Genomic DNA, 19,746 nt, shown 5'->3' on the forward strand with positions numbered 1-19,746 from the left:
GGGCACAAGGACACCAGCCAGCACTCCTGCACCAGCCTTCCTGCACCGGCTGCGACTTCTGCTCTCAAATAGGAAGTTGATAAAAACCTCACTTGGTTGCAAAAAGAAAATCAGATTTCAAAACCACTGTCAAAAGGGCTCCAAAGTCTAGCAGCAGTCCTGGCATTAACCCTTTCCAGAAGGGAGGCCTCGTCCCAGCTGTACCTGGGGCCAAGGAATGGCTGGGGCTGACACCAGATATCCTGATCGTGCCTTGTTCGACTCTTTGGGGGCTTTTTTTCTCCCCCCTGAGCTCTTGCTTACATTCTCTTGTAACGTTGCTTTTATCTTGGGACCTATCACATGTCAAATCTGCTTTCATCGATAACCAGGTTGGGGGTGGAGGGGAGGGAGGAAAAGGGGGTTCGGAAAAACTGCTGTCTCAGTTAACGTGCTGCAAAAAGATGAGCAGAGGGAGGAAAAAGAAACCTAGTGCTAGGTTGGATGGCAAAACCCATCTCCCGCTCAGCAAAACACTTGGCTCCTCGTGGGAAGACCAGCGCGTTGGTGATTGCATGGCCTTTCCCAGTTCTGGGTTCCAGCCCCAAAATCGTAATTCCGAAGAAGCCCTCACAGAAGAGCCAAGTCTCGCCTCTTTTTTGGGCCTTGTGTATTTTCCACCCAGCTGGGACATTTCTGCTTGCCAGCCTAACTGAGAATCACTTCTGCACCTGGGAACAGATCCACAGTGACATATATATCTGTACCCTACCAGTCTAGGGAGGTGCAGTTCAGCAGGGGAACTCACTGATCCATACTCAAGATACCACTTAACACACAGGACATCCCAGAGAACTGACACCTCATGTTTGCTCAGAGGATCAACACTGCCATGGCTCTTTGTAGACTGTATGAAAAAGATTTGGCCTGGGGGCTTCCATTTGGGAAGTCACAATTTTAGCATCCTTCCCACTAGGTATGGGAAATGCCACTAGAAGAGAGCAGTTTTCAGCTTCTTTTTGCCCATTCCCTTTGCTGCCCTGGCCTAGAAAGATGGTGCTCGCCCTGACACTGGGGGTAGAGCAAAGAGGACTGCAACAGCCAGAAACACGAGGACCACCAGCCCAGCTGGCTATTCTCCACACACGCGCCACTCCTGCTGCTTAAGCAGGCAATCCTTAACGCACAGTTAGGGAGCAACCTGAGATTTCCCATTTTCTGGGAGGCAGACGAGGCATCGGATTTGTCTCATCTCTCAACACACGCATCGCGCTGCTGCAAATGCCCCTTCAGAAGCGTCCTGCCGTGCAATGCCCTCCCTGCCAGCCCTGCAATGTCCCTGTCGTGCTTCCACTCTACCCAGATGTGTGTTGCAGAAAACTTTTGCAAAAGGTCCCAACCATCTGACTTTCCACCCAGGCAGGATCTGGGCAACACGCTTCCCCCTGCACCCCGACTACCGGCTGTGGATTTCCTGGCCCTCCCGCATGCGCAGCCTGACCCAGAACGGGGCACGCTGGCTGGGGGTAAGCAGGTGCTCTGTGTTTCTCACCCCTTTCCCCTCCTTTCTCTCTGAGTCTTATATCAGTCTGTGATTAAATCGAACCTGTTTAACCGCCACAGCCAGATGCAGGGACCCCCTTCATTTGTTATAGAAAAAAAAAAAGAAGACAAAAAAAAAGAAGAAAAGAAACAAAATTACATGCGGTGACAGTTGTCTGCACGTGAAACATGGCTTGTAGCCCTCCGTATACCCTGAAGCCACAGGATCTTTGCTTGGGCCGTGGGAACTCAGTTTATCAGACCTTCAGAGACCCAGTCTTAAATATTTACCCAAAAATACACCCTGCTGTTGGTGAGGCTGAAGAAACACATGCTTTACCAGACTCCACATGCTCCCCCTACAACCCTCCCTGTGAAGCCAATGCAGATCTTAGTCCTCCTTGCCCAAGGGGCCTTCCCCAGCACAGCCCTGCTCTTCCGCAACTCCATGGACCAATATAAGCCTTGCTGCCCACAGTATGAGATCTCCTTTCCTCCAGTCAAACTAGATAGTTTCACAGCCACAGAAAACTTGTTCTGCATCTGCCCTTGGAGCAGCTTCCCTTGCTCCCAGCCCAAGTGACTTCTCTGCCACACAAGCATGTCACCCTGAGCTCCAGCAAATACTCTCTCTGTTGTGCTTCAGTAAGTGGCTATTGCCACCACACCTGGGACGATCAGCTCTTGGGGTGACACCAGCATCCTCTTAGCTTGATGAAGGTCCTCACAGACAAACCCAAGTGACACACAGTCATGCTCTGAGGCAAACTTTGTTCATGGAGCATGGTCCAGGGTCAACAGTGTCTAGCCACAAACATTTTCTTCACTCTATTTTTTTGCCTCTTCAAAATTGCATTTCCAGCACAGAGAATACTCTGGGATTTCCCAGCCCACCATCGCTAGGTGGGACCCTTAAGGGGACCAAGGCTACAAGTCCCTAGGGAATTACACAACAGAGGGTCAGCGAGCAGAGCCAAACCAGAAACTCTGCCAGGGCAAGTTAACAGAGGTTATGGAGAAAACTTCAGACTTCGAGAGGAAGAGACGGAGACATGCGGGAGGAGGAAGGAAGGGAGATGATATCCGTCCCCATGCCCAGAGTGGGGAGGTGAACAGACAGAACAAGCAGCAAAGGCTATCGTTGCCTCCCAGCTGGTGTGGATCCCCAGAGACAGGCCGCGGGTCACAGCCCGTTGAGGATAGGGCTGTCATCTATGTGAAGCTTTATCGGTGGCTGTTTCTTCTTTCTTTCTGTCTTGCTCCAAACTCTCGATTTCCAAAAAGGGTGGGAGATGCCACAGAATCAGCAACACATCCTGAACAGCTGCTGCCACCCACTATCTCTGCCTCACCCCTTGTGTGTCTGTCTCACTGCTGCTTCTGAAACCCCCGGAGAAACAAACTGCTCTGCCCGGCTAATATGAAGGGCCTGAGGAGTGACATTATACCATGAGTCCGGAGGACTGTGGATGTCTGGTGGGGTTCAGTTTCAGGTTTCCATTAGGTCTGATCAATTCAAAACTTCCACAGACTAACAGCTTTTGGTTCAGGTACCTGTGGAAAGAGCTGTTGGGAGAACACAGAAGTTTTCCCACCTCAGGCTTATTCCAGACAAGATCTGGAGCTTCTCTTTCCTCTTAAGAAGGGGAGAACAGGCTGGAGAGGGTAGAAAGTTTTTTCAACACCCAAGGCTTGTCATGGAGCAAGTAGTATGAAGAAAACCTGGCCGTACCTCTCACCTGGGCAATGGGATTCTTCCACAGCCAAAGGACGGTGTACAGACATGGCTGGCTGGGACTCTCCACCCATTTGCCCAAAGATACTTAAGCATCTAATTCTGGTTTGAATATGCCTCTGTGCTAGCAAAGGCACTTTTTGAAGGGTGTATGATTTTTAGAGACACTAAGCAATGCAGCTCCTAAAAATCAAGAAAGGCTATAATGAAATAACCAAACAGCTGCTTTTTTTCTTTCTTTTTTTGGGGGTGGGGGGAAGGAGTCCTTGAAAGAAAAGCAATGCTATTCAAGTGATTTAACAAACCTCCCTCTCCTTGCCCTCCCCACTGCCTATTTCAGGATTTCTTCCCAAGAAGCCTTCCTTATCCCTTAAGATCCTTTTGCGAACACAGATGAATACACTTCAGGCTTTGTTCTCAGGAAGAAACTTTTATCAGCTTCTTGCCCTGATAGTGACAATTTTCATTTCATCTGAAAACGGGGACGGAGAGCTGGATTTGATCAAACAAGAATCAGTCCAAACACAAGCTCTAAACTCAGCTTGAACCTGTTGAGAAGGTCCAATAAATTCACAGAAGTTCCTACATTTCATCCATTGCTACTGCTTCTGTATTTCCAGGATCCCACTGGGATGAAAAAAGTGACTTTCATCAGACTGAGCTCGAATTTACAATTATAGGCATTTCCTCAAAGTCCTTTGCTAAGAAATGCCATTATTCTTAAAATGACAGATTCAATGGACAAGTAAAGGTGACAGCAACTCCTCTCAACCTCACTATTGTCACACACTCTTGTAACAGTAAGCAGCTGCCTAACTTGGCAACTCTTCCAGTCAATTCACTGATGGTTCTTAAGCTATTCCCCCCTCCCTGCATTTTAAAGATGGGGAAAAAAAACAAGCACGAAAAGGGAAGTGTCTTGATATATACAAAAGCCAAGAGCAGAGCCAGAACCAGGCCCTCTAAGCCTGATGTTCTAATCCAGTAGCAGACAAAAAGAGACTCCACCATATCACCCCATCACCGTGGGAAGCATCTCCAAAAGATAGTAAAACCCTCAGTCCGACCTGGGAGAATTTTAGCAAGCCACGTCCATGCATGAGTCCCAGCTGAGGCATGTGGGTTCTTCAGAATCCATCTAAACAGCTTCCTCATCCTTCGGAAATAGGAAGAGCTCAAAAAAAGTACCTCAAGCCCAGCTGGGATAGGCAACATCACACAACCACAGCTCAGTAGAATTTTCCAAACTTTCGTGTTCTTCTACTCTGAAGCAGAGCCAGGTCAGCCCACTCACGGCGCAGCCCATGATCTGCGGGAATTACTCATGCTGGCCCTGGATGTCCCCTGCCAGGGAAAGTGTGGGCAGCTTCATCCTGCTCTGATAGAGGAGCTACCCAAAGCCCGTCCTGAAGAGCAGAGGTATCCCACCACCCCAGCACTATCCCTGGGCCTGTGCATGGAGGAGCAGGATTCCTTCCCCACCCCTACCCTGAAAAGACAACACCCACCGTGTGGTTTCCTGAAACGATAGTGATATTTGTCAAAGACAGCAGTAAGAAACCCAAATGCGGTAAGTGGCCTCTTCTGAGTTGAGAGCGGCTGGTGCTCATGCTCGGGGGTAAGGCTGTCACCCTTTGGGGCCAGCAGCAACACCTTACCCTTTGCAAAATATCAAAGGCATGCGAAACAGCTCTGGCTTGGAGCAGAGATGGCTTCAGCTGGCAAGCTGTTAGCCACAGGCGGGAAGTGTGCAAAAAACGTGCAGGAGACAGACATTGTCCTGGCCTAGCTTTAATGCTGACATCTGCTTTACAAGACAGACAGTGCCCACCTTGCTAGGCAGTAGTTCTTCTGACAGCCTGAAGGTCTGAAGACGACATTTAAAAGTCAGGCAGATACTTGAGGTGGGGAATGGGTTTACAGCCTAAGGCAAAATACGCCAAATGTGGATACAGGGGTCAGCAAACGGGGATAATTCTAGTTTTGCTGCAATTACACGTTGCATTTGCCACTTCTTGGTCAGGGATGAACAACATGATTTGAGAGACTTTAGGGTCAGACATATGGCTCTGACTGATCAATCCATACTAGGGACAAGGCCTGGGCAATGTGCCTCTTCTCCCAGAGTCCCTCTAGCTGGTTTTAAGGGTCCCCAGTATCCAGATCATCATTATCCCTTGACAAGGCAGAAGAGAGGCTCAGCCAGACAAGTACTGGCTCTCTGTTGAATATGCCATTGGCTCTCCCTGACACCGCTGGGGATATTTTGATTTACAGCATCCCTGATACCAACGGACTGCATCAGTGGCTGTTACATCCAGCATCTGGCATGTCCAAAGCAGCTGCAAACAGTTTGCCCAAAGCAAGGATGGGAAGTCAGAATGACAGCTTGCAGATAAGATTGGGCAGAGAACTCATCATCCTCTCCAGTGCAGAAGGGAAGGCAAGGACCACTTGCATTGTCTGTAAGAATCTGCACTGGAGAGCATCCTCTAAACCTGGCAGTGTTCCTCTGCCTGTCCTCTCAGCAAACTAACATCTGCTGTTCCTCAGAAAATAAAGTTCACATCTAATTGGTTGCACAAAAGCAGACTTTACCCACCTCGTCAACCCCTTTGGACCCTGAAGCGTCAGGCAAACAGAGGGACAGAATGGAGAAGAACTTCCACTGAGTCAGTGGTGAGGCAGGACAAGCTGACCAGAGATCTGCAATAGTTCTTGGCAGCGGAAACTCTGGACAGCCTGGAGGTGTGGGTTTACATGCTTGGTGGATTAGACATGGCACTGACTCAGAAACATAGCTATGAGCTGGTGGAATGGGAAGGAACAATTTTTACATCAGCTGAATAGTGTTGAAATAAAAGGCCTAGCAAACATCAATCACCCCAGATCCGCTTTAAGCAGTAAAGGTACCCTGACATTCCAGTTTGGCCAAACGGAGCTCCTGCGATCTCATTGCTGTTGTAGGCTCATCCCTACAGCGCACAACTCGCAGAAGGAGACACTGGACACATCTCCACGGTCCCATCAGTAAGGGTGGGGGACCCTGCCTGAGTGGCAGGGGAGGAGAGCCAGGGACCCTTTGGGGTCTAACTCCAGCACAAACACTGCCATACAGTATAACCTCAGAAGGGATGCTAGCACCCAGCTCCGACTGCCTGCTTAGGAAACAGCTATAAACACCTCATTTCTGTGTCTAGCTCAGCAGCCTGCAGTTGAACTACAGCATTATCTTCTGGAACAACAGTCAGGGCTCCAAATGAAGACTGACGCATTTGGGAGTGTACTGCACCCTCGAGGAGCCCAGTTACATTCCCCTATGAAGAGATGCATCTTATTTCCTGTTTTAACCGTGCTGATCTGCACTTCCAGCACCTGGATCTTGTTATGACTCTGTTAGATCAAAGAGCCCTCTACCACCAGACACCTTCTCCCCTTGTGGTTATTTATAGGTTTGACTAAACAGCTTCAAGCTTTACTCTGAGAACCTCCATGGCTGGAACGCCAAACTCACACACTGAGATGCATTTTGCATTCTGGAAACTCTTCTCCACCCCCTGTGCACGTTACATCTTTTTGAAAGGTGGATGTAAATTCCAGATGTGACCCCTCAGCACTATCCCGAGAGCTCATCCGCATCCCCACACCTCACTCTGAGCCCAGGCAGGACAGTCCTTTCTGCCAAAGATCAGCCTCCTCCACTAAATAACAAAACCAGCAAGAAATCTGCAAAGCTTTTACTTCAAGAGTCTTTAATTAACACACATGTATATTGCCAACAATAACACCACTACTGTTTTACAGGAGGATAAAACACTAACCAACAAATAATATTTCTCAAAATAATAAATAAAATAATAAAAAAACAATAGCAGCAACATGACTATGAGTGCTCTGCATTTGAGCTTTCTTTTCTGCAAGGCATAAGCTAATGTCACTGGGGGAAAAAAAAAAAAACTCCAACAAAAGATTCCCAGATGTGCAGTTTATTCCCTCCTTGCCCAGCAGCAGCTTCCTCTGCATATCAAGTGGTTGTCACTGTCAAACTTCATGACAAAACTCCTCAGATCTGGTTAGTCAAGGAATTCGGGGGGCTCATTGGAGCTTTGCAACAACAAATGGGTGCAGGGAGGATTATAGTGGCATCCTCACAGCTAAGGGGTATAAGAATCTAAATTAATTCACTACTGGCAATTTTGGTTTCTGAATTAAGTTGCTCAAGAATAACATATTGGTCACAACATGCCCTCTGGTGGCAACGGTGCTGGGGTGGCTTTAGGCAGACCCAGACCAGGCAGGTGGCAGCTGCCTCCTTTCGGGGCTGGGTGTTGCAAGGAAACCAACCTCCATCCTTTGCTCTGGGCCTGTCCAAGGCACATCTCTCTGCAAGCCAGAGGCACAACAAAATTTAAGAGCGCAAAGGGACATTAGATCACTTGGCCTGGCTTCCTGTCTAACACACACTGCAAAATTTCACCCCTACATTGAGCTCAGTAATTTCCATCTGACTAACCACCTCTCTCAAAGCTGTGATTTTAAAACATCAAGGTGACACAGCCAGCCTTGTGCAGGCTCTTCTGCTATGCTGAGCACCTCCCAGGCTCAAAAAATTACAAAGCCTTGGCCTTTCCCTATCCAAAGAGTCCACAGTCGTCAGTTCCCATTATTCTTTTCAAACCTGAATTTCAACAAGCTTTACAGTTTCCCCTCCGGGATTGTACATGTCAGAATAACTATTCAGCTGTATCTCAACAAGGTTAACGTTCTTCTTGTCTGGGGTCACACAACTGTTTAGTGTCAACGCATCTGGGAATCCTAACTCCTACCTCTTCTTTTAAATAATCTGCATGTGATTCAGAGTAAAACATGAACTTTTTTCCTTTCTCAGTTTGACACCAATGTGAAAGTGTTTTTTGTTGTTGCTAAAAACAGGAAACAAGAGGAAACGTTCCAATCTTTGGGAAAACACAACATGCCCAGGAAGGCACACAGACTATCGCCATCCTGCAGTTTTTCATTTTGCTGCCAGATGACCGATTTCACAGCACCCCAGAGGAAACTGGCACATTAAATTGGCAAATTCTTCCAGCAACAGTGTCTTTTTCCACTTCACATGGGCTCTGAAATAACGATGCTGCCCTCCACCTATGGACACAAACTGCCAGCAGGGTTCTGTTTCCAAATTCCATCCCTTTCAAATTGGATCCCTGGCAACATCTTTCAGTATGGCACTGAAGTGCTTCATTTTTGCTACTCCCTGCTTGTCTCGGCTGGCTAGTCTCCTCTAGTGGCTGCTAGCCGCTACTTCAGAGCAGTCGGTACTTGAGAGACATGCAAGAATCTCTTAAATCACTGAGTAACTGGACCTTTATGGAAATTTTCTATTCCCACCCCACAAGTCAGAAGAGAGCTATGCAGAAGGGAAGAATTATGTGCCCACACCATAAAGAGGGATGTTGTACCCATAATTTTAGGACTGTCTGCAAATCTGTGGACTAGTGGATTTCAGCCAGGCGCTGGATCCTCCGCTTGTGATAAGTCCAACATGGACTGCGCTGCTCTGGGAAGAGCTTTCCAAGGGTACTGTACCACCAACAAGAATATTTTAATGTCAAATGCTGCTTTTTATCAGCTCTGAAAGCATCTCACAAGGAACTCCAGTACTTACAGATGGGAACATTCAATGCAGAGGAGCAAAGAGACTTGCCTATGGTTACTCAGCAGACTGGCTGCAGAGCCAGGACCAGAGCCCAGAATAATACAATGCATTGCCCCACTGACCACAGCACCCAGCCTCCCCTGGCATCCCTCACTGCGGGACTTCTCTCACCACCCCCTTCCCCAACCAAAGCCCCTGGAGTGCAAAGAACTAGAGACTTAAACAGCTTTGTTTTCTGAAATTTGTGAAGTTTTGGGAAGGAGGAAAAAAGAATATTCCGAAGAGACTAAAAGGAAAAAAGCAGGCAGTGCAGGACTGAAGTACTCTTATTAACACAATAGCTCCCACACATGAATAAATCAGGTAATGCAATACCCACAAGGAAAAAAAAAATCAGCAAAAGGCATCACATGCAGAGGGACATGCATAAGCCAGGACAAACAGCTCAGCCAGAGCAGGAAATATATGCTTGCCTCTGTCCTGGCAGGCAGATTCCTCAGCTGCAGATGGAGCTTGCATGATGCAAGTGGGCACAGGAAGGTTTACATTTGGTAGCCTCATCTGAGCCTGCTTCTAGCAGGTGACTGGACTAGAGACCTCCTGAGGTCCCTCCCAGCCTGAATTGTCCTGTGGGGTATCTGGTTCCTGATGGGAACACAGGCTAGGTTAGGCAAGGCTCCCTCAGCACTGCCTGAGTAGGAGCCGGGCATTTCAGAGACTTAAAATAACTAGCTGGGGCTTCTGAAGTCTTGCCTCTGCAAGGCTCCTTTCCTGCAAAAGCTGAAGGATGAAAGACTGTGCCCATGTTATCAGTAACTGCTCAGCCTCTCTACTTTCCAGCTCCCAGAAGGATGCCCCAGGTGGGCTCAGGAAGACATTGGATGCCCTCCATCCACATGGGTGGAAACAATCATGGCACAGAAAAAAGTCTGAGAGTCAGCTGGGGCAGAGGGGAGCTGAGTGGCTCCGCAGATCAGCGGTTAATTCTCCAGAGTAGAAGGGTGCTGTATTCTTCAGGATTGTGTCTGTGTTTTACATGAAGCAGTTAAATACATAAACACTCCAGAAGGCAGGGACTGAAAGCCAGGTTTGTTTCACTCTAGACAAGTTGCTATAAATAACAGGCTGAAAAGCGACATTACAGAGTATCAGAGACAAGCGATCAAGAGGAGACTGTCCTCATGCAATAAAACAATCAGGAGGTATGGATCAATTATGTGCTGTATTTATATTGCACCCCTCACAATCTCAGTGAAATAACTCAGCTAAATAATATCCCCATGCTCCTCACTGCACAGATAGGGGAGTGAAAGAGAGACTTAGGCAAGTCAGTAGCAGAGACAGGAGCGGACTGAAGTCCTGACCTGCACGCGTCTCAAACACATGCTACTCCCTCACTTTGCACTGGGTCCCTACCCAACCTCCCTTCTGCCTGAAACATTTCAGGATCTAGCTCCACACCACTAATCACAATTTATTTTTCTTTTCCGCTGCTGAGTGTGATGGCTGTCATATTATATTATGAGGAGAAAATGCTGCCTTACTCAGTATTCCGATGCACACAACGTTCATCAGCAAAAGCACCTGTGCACACTCACTTCCTCATTTACTCAGCCCCTGGATTTCATAAAAGATCAACTTGTAAGTTGGTTTTATTAACTTGATGGCAAGTTGAGATTGGGCACAGTGCTTCTCATGGTGATATGCACAGTACCAACCAGTCTGAAACTCCTCCAGTGCTCCTACAGACATTTCTGATTCAGCCCAAGCCTATCTTTGCAGCAGCACTGCATACATGTTTTCAGTTGACATGCCAGCGTTCACTCCCCTTCCCACCCAAACAACTGAGGTCAGAGACTGCTCAAGAGTTACCCAGGACATGGCAACCTACCAAAATTAAGCACTCCTATTTCCCTTCTTTTAGCTTCATCTACAATGTCACCTTACTCACTAGCGTGCAGACCTCCAGGAGTTCCTCAACTGGAAGCCACAAGGGCTTGGCATCCCTATGTCTCTTTTCTTAACATGCCAGGGAGCTGAGAGCCCTGGCAGAGACAGACATCCCTGCCTCACGGTTTGGCAGAACGCTGACACCCTGGGAATTCACAAAGGCAAAACGCTGCAAGATCCCCAGTCAGCACCGACCCTCTCTCACACAGCCATTTCAAGGTACTTTTCATATCTTCAGCACAATTAGACTCCACCAGCCCCCCGCCAACAGTTGTGCATGTCCCAGAGCACATCAGGCAAAAGGGATTGCCCTCTGACACATTTTCAGTCTCTGAAACTATGTTGCCTCCTACCTTTGATGATCGAGAAATTTGCTTCTGCGGGAACGTTTGATTTGAACAATCCAGCTTCCACCTTCCTCTGCCTCCTCGCTTTCCCTATCTGTTAAGGGATTTTGCTGCTATTGTTGAAAAGCCAGCAGCGTGTGGAAGCTGTGTTGCCATCCAAACCAAATGCGATCAGGACCTTTAATTTCCAGCGTGGCAGCTGTTGTTTACATCACTTTCGTCCCCCCCCCCCGCCTCACATGCGGTAATTTGTTCTTACAATGTTCTTGTTCTCCCACACATGTACCTAAACAGGAAGCAAGGGGTGGGAGTTGTAGCTTGGGGGTTTCCTGTTCTGTCTTTCTGAAACACTTAACCGACACCAAAGCTTTGATCAAAAGATCTAAGCACATAAGCTGGTACACCGAGGTTCAACTAAGAGTACATATTGCTTACAACAGGAAAACCCCAAAGGCTCCCATGGTTACAGGATTCCCGGCACACTGCTGGTACTTTTCAAGGTTTTTTTTAGTAAATAATTTCCTAATGGGAACGTGAGCTATTCTAAGGCAAGTGCAATGCCACTACGCAAGGTTTTGCTTTTGTAGAGGCAGGGTGCGGGCTCTCCCCGCAGGGTGCCCCGCCAAGAAGTGGAAAACCACAAACTTCAACGCAGGCGATGAACGAGGCGCTCGGAACAAGGCGGGCTGAACTCTAGACCCTTGCCCCGCCGCCTCCCGCCACCTCCCGGGCTGCAGACGGCGCTCATCACCCTCCTCCCGCGGGCGCTGCGGGAACGCAGGTGTGCGGGGGAGCGCCCAGGGGACCCTCACCTTGCGGTGGGCGCACCGGGACCGGGCGGTGCGGGGCAGCGGTGCGAGCCCCCTCCCTCCATTCCTCAATCCCACACTACAAATCCCACAATGCCCCGCGCCTCAACGTACACCTCCCACCCGCCGTACCTGGCGCATGCGCACAGCTCTATATGGCTCCAAGATGGCCGACACAGCGTCCGGTAGCTCCGGCACGGTAACGGCGGCTCCTCACCGCGGCGGCGGGGCTGTGGCGGAGGGCGTCTCCCGCGGTGGTGGTGGGGGAACCGGGCGGAACGGCAGCGGTCTGTGCCTCCCATGGCACTGAAGCGGCTGCGGCCTGCCTGCGGGGCTTCGAGGCGCAGGCTGAAGGGAGGGAGGCGCTGATTGGCTGAGTGGCCGGAGGCAGGCGGGGCTCGGCAGCGGGGTTTGATTGGCGCATCTTCTTCCGCTCGGATTGGCCAGAGAAGGGGGCGGGGCGGCTTTTTTAAAGGGGCCGCGCCCCAAAGGGTGGAGGGTGCCGACTCCAGGCCTGGTGGTTCCCTCGGGATCCGGGGGTGGCTTCGGTTCCCTGAGCTCTGGTCTTGGGGGGGTCTGTGTCCGCAGAGGTCGGGCAGCAAACATGCGAGCACGCCTGCGGATAACTACTACCTGGCTCGGAGGAGGACTCTGCAGGTAGTGGTCAGCTCCCTGCTCACCGAGGCCGGCTTCGAGAGCGCAGAGAAGGCGGCGGTGGAGACGCTGACGGAGATGTTACAGAGCTGTGAGTGTCCAGCAAAGTTACACTGGTCCCCTGAAGTTCACAGAATCACAGAACGGTTTGGGTTGGAAGGGACCTTAAAGCCCACCCCGTGCCACCCCCTGCCCTGGGCAGGGACACCTCCCACCAGCCCAGGTTGCTCCAAGCCCCGTCCAACCTGGCCTTGAACCCCTCCAGGGATGGGGCAGCCACAGCTTCTCTGGGCACCCTGGGCCAGGGCTCACCACCCTCACAGCAAAGAGTTTCTTCCTCGGATCCCATTTAAATCTCCCCTCTTTCAATGTAAACCTGTTCCCCCTTGTCCCATGGTTCCCCTCCCTGATCCCGAGTCCCTCCCCAGCTTTCCTTGAGCCCCTTTAGGGACTGGAAGGGGCTGGAAGGTCTCCCCGGAGCCTTCTCTTCTCCAGGCTGAACCCCCCCAGCTCTCTCAGCCTGTCCCCACAGCAGAGGGGCTCCAGCCCTCCCAGCATCTCCAGGGCCTCCTCTGGCCCCGCTCCAGCAGCTCCGTGTCCTTCTGCTGTTGGTGCCCCAGCGCTGGAGGCAGCGCTGCAGGGGGGTCTCCCCAGAGTGGAGCAGAGGGGCAGAATCCCCTCACTCGCCCTGCTGGCCACACTGCTGGGGATGCAGCCCAAGGTGCGGGGGGCTTTGTGGGCTGCCAGCGCACATTGCTGGGTCGTGTTGAGCTTCTCATCCACCAGCACCCCCAAATCCTTCTCCTCAGGGCTGCTCTCCAGCCATTCTCCGCCCAGCCTGGATTTGTGCTTGGGATTGCCCCGACCCACGTGCAGGACCTTGCTCTTGGCCTTGTTGAACTTCATGAGCTTTGCAGGGGGCCATCTCTGAGCCTGCTCAGGTCCCTCTGGATGGCATCCCTTCCCTGGTTTGTTAGTTAAGGCTGCAGAAGTTCCTGTGCTTGGCAGCTCTGCTCCTGCTCTTCTGGGTGATTTGCCTAGGATTTCAGGTTATTTTTCTGAAATCAAGAGATGATGAAGTTTTGTATTTTTCTGTGCTTGTGATGCTGATTTGCATTTTGCATTTGTGAAAAACAACTGATCTTTAGTGTCTCCACATGCTTTAATTTTTAATAGGCAGGCTGTAAGTTGCTGGATTCTGGGATCTATTTTTCATTCCTTGCCGAATTTGCTAAAAAGTCATGTCTCTGAATCTAGGGCTGGGCTGATAGAAATCTGTGGTTACTGTCTGAATCAAATATGTGGTGGTGTTTTATTTTTTTTCCGCCAGATATTTCTGAGATTGGAAGGAGTGCAAAGTCCTACTGTGAACATACAGCGAGAACGCAGCCTACGCTCTCTGATATCGTGGTTACTCTTGTGGAAATGGGTGAGTAGTTGACTGGTCCCACCAATCCCAGCCTCCTGCGTTGCAGAAGGTTTGGGTGTGCTGTGTTGGTAGGAAAATCTGTCCCTGTGTTTCTGGTGTTTGTGTGATGCCCACTCTTCTGGGCTTCATGCAGGCGCTCAAATCTCACTGCTGCGGATGCAGTATGAATATATACAGAATGCGTGATTTTCTTTTTCATGTAACTTGAAGCCCTTGGAAAAATTCTGGAGAAGCCTAAGAGAAGGGATTTTGAACAGGATAAACTCCTTGTGTGATTTCTGTTTCCTCTTTTTTATTTCAGGGTTCAATGTTGAAACGCTTCCCGCATATGCCAAGCGCTCCCAGAGGATGGTCATCACTGCCCGTATGTAGGAAACCCTTTCTCTTTTTATGCAGGGAATTGGAAATAATTTGACATTCCTCTCTGCTGGCATACAGAGCTCCTGCTTTTCTGATGGATGATGCAGTCCAGTGCTCCTGGACGTGCAGTTTGTGTTAAGCACTCCTGTAATGACTGTGTAATAGCTGAAGGAAGGTACCTTCTGCTGGCTCAGTTGCCTTTGCTTCAGCATCCTCACTGCACATGAGAATCCTCAAGACGGTTTTGGTCTTCGTGTGTAGGAGAGAGGGGTCAAGCAGTCCCCTTTCGGGATGCTAAACGCCCCCTGAAACTATTGCTCGCGTGATGTGTCCTGTCCCTTTTATAGCACCTGGAGACATGGGTCACAGCTCAGTAAAAGCTAGCACCTTATGCCTAACTCTTGGCAGAATGAAGCTGGCTGATTTGTGTGTGTGCATGTTTTTTAACTGTAGCTCCTGTGACAAACCAGCCCGTGACTCCCAAAGCCCTGACAGCTGGCCAGAACAAGCCACATCCATCCCACATTCCTGGCCATTTCCCTGAGTTTCCAGATCCTCACACTTACATCAAGACACCAGTGAGTGAAAAAAGCCTTCTATGCCATTTGGGGTCTGTCTGAAGTCAATGACACTAGGAGCGATGTATTTTTACTGCAGTGCTGGTACTGTTTATCCAAAACATTGCTTCTCCTGGCTTAATATATTGCTTGTCATTTGCGAGTTGCCCTTGCTGTAGATTTTTGACTGATTGGCATCTGTAGCTCTCTGAAAATCTGTGCATGTTGAAGGTCAATGCTTGCCTGTAGCATCTGCATCCTAGTAGTGTTTTGAACTTCAGCTGTCTGCATTGCATCCACTAATGGTGGTGGGCTTTTTTCCCTCCCTGCTCCACAGACATACCGGGAGCCAGTATCTGATTATCAAGTCCTTCGGGAAAAGGCAGCATCTCAACGGCGCGATGTAGAAAGAGCTCTCACACGTTTCATGGCTAAGACGGGAGAAACACAGAGTCTCTTCAAAGATGATGTTAGCACATTCCCATGTGAGTAATCTAGGATGCTTTGTGCTGTAAATGGCAGCTGAGTATACACTCCATTAGAATTCTTGCTACTGCAGGAGGTGAGCACTGAATGGTCACATTGTGTTTGCTCTTCTGAGGCACCGGAAGGCTGGGAAATGAGGAATTTTTGATTTAAAATGGGGATGAAAAACAGAATTAAAGCCAAATGGTACACCCTCAGCAAAAGCTCACTTTCTTCCGCTGAGGAAGAAGGCCTTAGCTGACGGGTGCTAAATTCAAAGCTCAACCCAATCCTGTCTCCGACTCTCTGTAACTTTCAGACAAGTAACTTCTCCCTTACGTTTTTGTGGTAGGCAGTGGAGGTTTTCCTGTTTCTGTCTGCAAAGCAGTGATGAGAATTCCCATCTTCCCAAGGCTCACTGACAGCACGGATGTCAGTGTTATCTTAAGGGGGACTAAGTGATGCTTCAGCCTGTGAGATAATTGACCTTTTATGGAGGTCAGGAGGGACTTTTTGTGTCAGTATAATGTTGTGTCCTTGGCTGGAAACATAAAGGGGCCTCAGAAAATAGGAAATTAGAGACTGACATCTTTTAGGGACAGCATATTTCATTCCTGATCCCTGGGAGAAGCAGGAAAAGAGTGTGTGTGTGTTTAAAACCAGAACCAGTGAAAGTATTTGGTCTCTAAGTAACAGGTTGGCTTTGTGCTTCATAATCTCTGACTCGAGGAGTCTTCTCCCAGCTTGCTGACTCTGTCCTTTTCCTTAACCCTAGTGATTGCTGCCAGGCCTTTCACTGTACCCTACCTGACAGCTCTTCTCCCCTCTGAGCTGGAAATGCAGCAAATGGAAGAAACGGATTCATCTGAGCAAGACGACCAGACAGACACTGAGAATCTCCCCCTGCACATGAGCACGGTACGCCCAGCCTGAGAGATCGAGGTCTCTTGGGCCTGACTTTCTCAAACGTATGAAACTTGGTTCTTTGCCTGTCTTCCTTGCAGCTGGGCAGAGTGGGTGGGAAATGGCAGTGGGTTGCATTTTACCAGGTGTAAATGACCAAACATTGTCATGGTTCTTTAACTTTCTGCAGGGTGCAATGCAAAATGAGGTTGGATCATGAGCTTTCAGTACAACCTTCATTTCAGTGTTAGGTGAGAGAGGATTGTCCTAGAATCCCACTGTTCCCAAAGGGGATATTCTTGCGTTAGAAATCAGGAGTCCTCACCTTTAATGCAGCTCCTTGTGTGTTGCTGTTTATCTTGGCTGTTGATTGTCTGCCTTGCCCATAGGTTATGTGGTTTGAACTTCTAAGCCTTGTTTAGCCTAATATAAACTCTGTTTATGCTTATGGGGTTTTTTAATGTTATGGTTTTGGTTTTTTTTTTTAACGTGGCAGGATGATTCAGGACCTGAAAAGGAGAATGCTTCAGTGTTACAGCAGAACACCTCCCTGTCAGGCAGTCGGAACGGGGAGGAAAATGTGATAGACAATCCCTACCTCCGGCCAGTGAAGAAGCCCAAGATCCGCAGAAAGAAGTGAGGTGTAGCCAGCTGGCTGCTCAGAGGAAGAGAAACCCAAGGGTTCACCTCCGCTGCTGTGGATGAGAGGCATGGAGCAAGACAGGAGAGGCACTCCGGCTGAGCGGCAGAAGCAGAAAAATTATCTCTCTCTGCATAGTGAACTACACTCTCACCCTGGTTTGCAATGCTCCCTCTTTCCCCTCTTCTCTCCTGCTGACTTGGAAAGGTCAATGGTCAATTGCCTTAAAAGCCTTGAAGGCCACTGGGTTACAGATGGGAATTGTCTCGTTTACTTTAGTTTGTTCTCGGTGTCGGCAGGATTTACTCTCTGAAGAGACGGGGGACACAAAGGTTCTTGCTGCTCAGTGCTTCCCAGCAGGCTCTGCAGAATACAAAGGCATAATTCGTTTGTGGCTGTCTGGCAGGCTAGAAAAGAAACTTCTGCAATCAACCCTGCCTGGCCTTATAATCTAAGGAGCATGTATTAACAGAGACAGAAAAATACCAGAGAGGTTTCTTTGTTTGGATTCTTGGCAGGTGAAAGCAAACAGACTCTTGTTTTATAAACTCAAGGCATCTGATGTGTCGCTAAGAGAGTGAAGTGTAAATACAGAGCTAAGATGGCATTTTATTCTCACTTTTCTGACTGCAGATGCACTTCTAACTTAAAAGCGCTAAGTGTGGTGTTTACCCTGTTCTGCTTTGAGATTATTTTGTAGCAGTATGAATGGCAAGATTTAACAGCTGCTTCAGGCTATTTTTCAGTTCTATTGTTAGTTTCAACACAGCGCAACTCCTTTGAGAGTTCACGCCTTCACCAGCTGTTTTGAAAGATGCTGTGCTGAAAAACTTGGAATATGGAATAAAGCTGTATTGATTGCAGTCTGTAAGGCCATGCTATTGATCCCACTTTTTTATTTTGTCCATTCTCAAATATGGGCTTTTATTGACAGAAGTTGCTCTGTTTTCCACCTTTATTTCCCCAGAGCAGAAGACTTTATTTCAGCAGTGAAAATGACTGGTGGTGGGCGTATTGTAATTGTTAGCTGGTTCTGGAGGGTTTTGCTTTAATTGTCATTTCCTTAGGCAAAATATGGGTTAAATTTCTTTGACAAAAGACTCCTGTAGTTTGGTCTGGTCTCCCAAGCATCTCTTTTGGATGAAAATGTGGTGCTGAGAGAGGCAGCAAAGACTTGCCTGCTACAGACTGCTGGGCAGCTCGTGGTTTCCTAGAGTAGTGGCTGAATGCAAGAAGTCTGTTGCAGTCACCAGGCAGATCAGAATTATGTGTGTACGTGTTCACCTCTGTTCAGTTAAGGCATCCTCCCAGGCCTCTCTCTTCCCCTGCCACCCAGGGAGGAGGAAGATAAAAAGGAGTCATTGTTTCAGTGAGAATGGAGGTGTCCCTGCCAAACAATCTGAAATTAGATCTCTAGCAAAAATGTTCTGCATGTGCCATTGTCACTTCTGCTGGTGACTTGGTTGTACAGAATAACAAATGTACAGAGACATCATGTATGTATGTATATATTAAAAATTTATATCTTTTTTTACTTGGATTAAGCATTTTTCATGAGAAAATCCCTCGCTGGGTAGGGGAAGAATGTAGAATGAAAATAGTAATTTTTATGTTCATAATAAAAGAAATTGTATCTTCTACAAGCAAAACTGTCTGAGTCCTTAGAAGTTTCAGGAGTGGGAAAGCACCTAAATAAAGCCTGAGTGTGTTTTCAGTGCAGTCTACAAGCAGTAGGAAGTCTTGTCCTTCCCTCTGCATTTCTTCCTATGTCCACCTGATAGCTAAGAAGGTTGAGAATTTTCCAACAAAAACTGTGGTTCATTAGAAATATGTTCAGTGAGGACAAAGTGCCTTTTGAAATACCATCAGTTTTGCAAAAGCTTTAGTAAAAGGTTTCTCCAGTCACGGGTGGAACATGTGGTTGAGGACTGCAGAATCATAGGTACTGCTTACTTTCTTTTACATCTTCTCTTACACACGTGTTTTTCTACTGATTAGAAAACCAAGACAGATGGAGGTGAAGTACACAGTATCGGCCATGAATACAGAGGTGAAGCCTTAAAGAGCCATAAACCCCAGGTCTTAGGACAGTATAATTTCTCTCCTTCAGAAGATTGCACCAAAAGGGGCAACTGCGAATCACCAAGTACATCCCTTTTTGACAGCTGCAACTACAAAGCAGCCTCTTGTGGTTGGGAGGGAAGGAGCCAACGTGCCTAGAAAAGACAGCTCGTAAGCAGCTGCTGTCGTGGGTACGTGAGAGCACTCGAAGACTGAAAGTGGGAAATTGGAAGAACGCGTTTTGGTTTTATAGCTGAAATCGGGCAACAGGTGAAATTTGCTAACAGAAACAGCTAAACAGACCCAGAAAATTTGAAAGCCTGCATTGTGACCGGTAGTTATACTGAGAATGAATGCTGCCTGCTCGTAGTTTCCCCCCGAGACTGACTCAAGCTTGTGATCTGAGAGATTAAGTCTGTGTGTGAAGGTTTGTAAACATTTATAGACATCCCTAGGGTCTAAACTGTACATTACAGAAACAACTGATGGTGAATACCAGTACCTTTCTGTTTCAGGCTAAATTTATTTTCGTGGCCAGATTCTTAATTAGCAGCATGCTGTTTGCTCCTTACTTGAAAATACATTTCTCATGTCAGTAGGGGAAAAGCTAGTAATGCAACCGTGCATCTTGCAGGCCGTCTGCTCTAACCTGTCCC

General features: G+C 48.4%; 2 protein-coding genes across 3 annotated transcripts in view; one reads left to right on the plus strand and one right to left on the minus strand.

Annotated features, from left to right (window-relative positions):
* CCND3 (cyclin D3) overlaps positions 1-12,516 on the minus strand; it is a 47,674-nt gene extending 35,158 nt beyond the window's left edge. The window contains exon 1 of one of the 2 annotated variants that reach the window (XM_054181079.1): positions 12,154-12,516. In XM_054181079.1, coding sequence (XP_054037054.1) covers positions 12,154-12,162 — 9 coding nt within the window. In that variant the 5' untranslated portion in view covers positions 12,163-12,516. Of the gene's footprint in view, positions 1-11,218; positions 11,872-12,153 lie in introns of those variants that run through there. The other variant, XM_054181080.1, reaches the window with a different exon arrangement.
* On the plus strand, positions 12,153-18,669 carry TAF8 (TATA-box binding protein associated factor 8). Its single transcript, XM_054181077.1, has 8 exons — positions 12,153-12,220; positions 12,610-12,766; positions 14,006-14,104; positions 14,406-14,468; positions 14,918-15,042; positions 15,359-15,506; positions 16,262-16,404; positions 16,886-18,669. Exons 1-8 carry the CDS (start codon positions 12,161-12,163, stop codon positions 17,027-17,029), a joined length of 939 nt encoding a protein of 312 aa, XP_054037052.1. The 5' UTR covers positions 12,153-12,160; the 3' UTR covers positions 17,030-18,669.
* Positions 18,670-19,746: the final 1,077 nt, after the last annotated feature.

This window comes from Rissa tridactyla, chromosome 21 (assembly GCF_028500815.1).
Source record: "Rissa tridactyla isolate bRisTri1 chromosome 21, bRisTri1.patW.cur.20221130, whole genome shotgun sequence".
NCBI classification, from domain to species: Eukaryota; Metazoa; Chordata; class Aves; order Charadriiformes; family Laridae; genus Rissa; species Rissa tridactyla.